At 41.3% G+C, this 2,250-nt stretch overlaps 1 protein-coding gene across 8 annotated transcripts in view; it reads left to right on the top strand.

Moving 5' to 3' along the window:
• The first annotated feature begins 6 nt into the window (after positions 1-6).
• The window catches only part of BPTF (bromodomain PHD finger transcription factor), a 153,550-nt gene continuing 151,306 nt past the window's right edge, over positions 7-2,250 (top strand). For 3 of the 8 annotated variants that reach the window (XM_023510993.1, XM_012803136.1, XM_023510994.1), the window contains exon 1: positions 7-289. In XM_023510993.1, coding sequence (XP_023366761.1) covers positions 94-289 — 196 coding nt within the window. In that variant the 5' untranslated portion in view covers positions 7-93. The remainder of the gene's footprint in view (positions 290-2,250) is intronic. The other 5 variants (XM_023510989.1, XM_023510990.1, XM_023510991.1 and 2 more) reach the window with 2 other exon arrangements.

Genomic DNA, 2,250 nt, shown 5'->3' on the forward strand with positions numbered 1-2,250 from the left:
GGCCACCTGGCCCGGACCACCCCGGCCCGCAGGGCAGTCAACAAAGTGGTGTACGATGACCACGAGAGCGAGGAGGAGGAGGAAGAGGAGGACATGGTCTCCGAGGAGGAGGAGGAGGAGGACGGCGACGCTGAGGAGACCCAGGATTCTGAGGACGACGAGGAAGATGAGATGGAGGAGGATGATGATGATTCCGATTATCCGGAGGAGATGGAAGACGATGATGACGACGCCAGTTACTGCACAGAAAGCAGCTTCAGGAGCCATAGCACCTACAGCAGCACTCCAGGTACCCACCCAGCCCAGTTGCTGCAGACTCCTTCCCCACCTCCTCTACCCTCCCCCCTTGCTCACTCCCTCTCGAGTGCTGTGCATCCTGCTCGGATCTCCCCCCATCCCGCCACCCCTCCAAACCGAAGGGAAATGCGACGGCACTTCAAGTGGCAAAAAACTAGATTTACAAGAGGAAAGAGGCGCATTGTTCAAAATGGAGATTGCATTGTTGCAGTTTGCAGGCCACACACTCTCTCTCTTACCCCCCCACCCCCTCTTTTTTCTCTTCAAAATTTGTGCCAGTGCAGTGTCTCCATCGAGCAGGGTTGAAACTTTGGCACACACATATCCATTGCATTCATTTTTCTCCCCTTGTTTTGGTGTGGATTTTTGGAATGAAAGAAGCCCCTTGTTTGGCAGACCTCTTTGCATTTCTAATGGGGTTTCTTTTAGATTTTTGTTATGTATCTCTTATTTAAAAGGGAATCAAAGATTTAGACAGACTGTGGCACACAAACACACCTAAAACATGCTTTTTTCTCTTCACCCTCCTAGCTGTGTGGTTTAAAAATTGTGTTAAGGAAATGGATCAGTTGAGTTAGTAGGGTAGCCTTACCGGGTCCTGTGTTTTTGTTTTTATTCTTTGCGTGCTAATGGGCTCGTGCAACAGTTGCTGGTAAATGGCTGGTTAAAAAAGCAAAGCAGAAAACCAAACAAAACCAAATTTGGTAATTCATCCGATTCAAAATCATTTTGGTTAAATCCAAAATAAAAGTACAAAACCACCGGAACGTGCGTCTTAACTAATTTGATCCCTTTGCTTTGCTTTGGAACTGCAGTTTCATGTCACCTGTTGCAGAGGATGTGTAGTTGATTATCCACATGTAATTGTATGAAGATGAACTTTCAGACCAACTTCCAAGTCACACAGAAGTATCAGATTTATTATAAAATGACTTTTTCTTTTCATTCTATTTCTGAGGAAGAAGGCCTCCCTGAATCTGTAATGAATTTCTCCATGGTAACTCCTCTCCTGTTTTCTCATAGAAAGTTTCTCTAGGCTGAGACAGAGATGCATTTTGTTAAAAACATACCCACAGTTGCTGCTTTGTATTAAATACGTAGTTGCGGTTTACAAAATTGTGATAATAACGTAACTGTAGCAACAACCTTTAAGACTTTTCCTTTATATTATTGTCTGGATTAGCTAAATTAGAATATGGTTTTAAAAGCATCTACAAAGGAAAGTTTATGAGGAAATATTTATAAGGGCATACTGTTTTTTTTTTCCTTAAAAAGTAAGATGTCATGTCATTTTTTAAGAGGGACTGGTAAAATTATTTGAATTTATAAGTTTCCATTTTTTTAGTAAATGCTTAAATATTTACTGGAATAGTGTAGAGGGAAGCCCATTTAAATCCTCCTAACATCAGGTGAAAAAAAGTGTCTTTTACCTGATGGTAAGATTAGTTGTCTCTCTTTTCTGTGGAAGGCTGTCAGGAGAATGAAGGGATGAATCAAATGTCAAGTGTTGTGTTTTGTACGGAGAAGGGACCACACGGAAGTTCTTGCCAACTTAGTTTTAGGACATATTCTATAGTAACAGTTTTTACCGTGGGATCACATGTTAGTCTTCTTTGTACCAAAAGCTGGGGATTGAAACATGGAGCCTGAATTATTTACACCATTGGAGGAAGTTTTGTCTGATTAGACGGAGCTAAAACATCTTGGCGTGATAGTTGAGCTAATTTTATGTCCCATTTGCAGGTCTAGCAAATAACATTTAGGATTGATGGCTGGTGCATGTGCTGAATTAAATTACAGTTTGAGGCTAGGTTTCTTTTTTTGAAAAACACCTTATTTTTGGTATTTCAGTGACTTTTTTTTACTTAATGGTCCTTGTGTCTATTTGACCGAGGACTTAATGGTCTTTTTTTTTTTTTTTTTTGAGACAGAGCCTCAAGCTGTCCTCCTGGG

This window comes from Otolemur garnettii, unplaced genomic scaffold, assembly GCF_000181295.1.
Source record: "Otolemur garnettii isolate 467f Iridium unplaced genomic scaffold, OtoGar3 scaffold00018, whole genome shotgun sequence".
In the NCBI taxonomy this organism is placed as follows: Eukaryota; Metazoa; Chordata; class Mammalia; order Primates; family Galagidae; genus Otolemur; species Otolemur garnettii.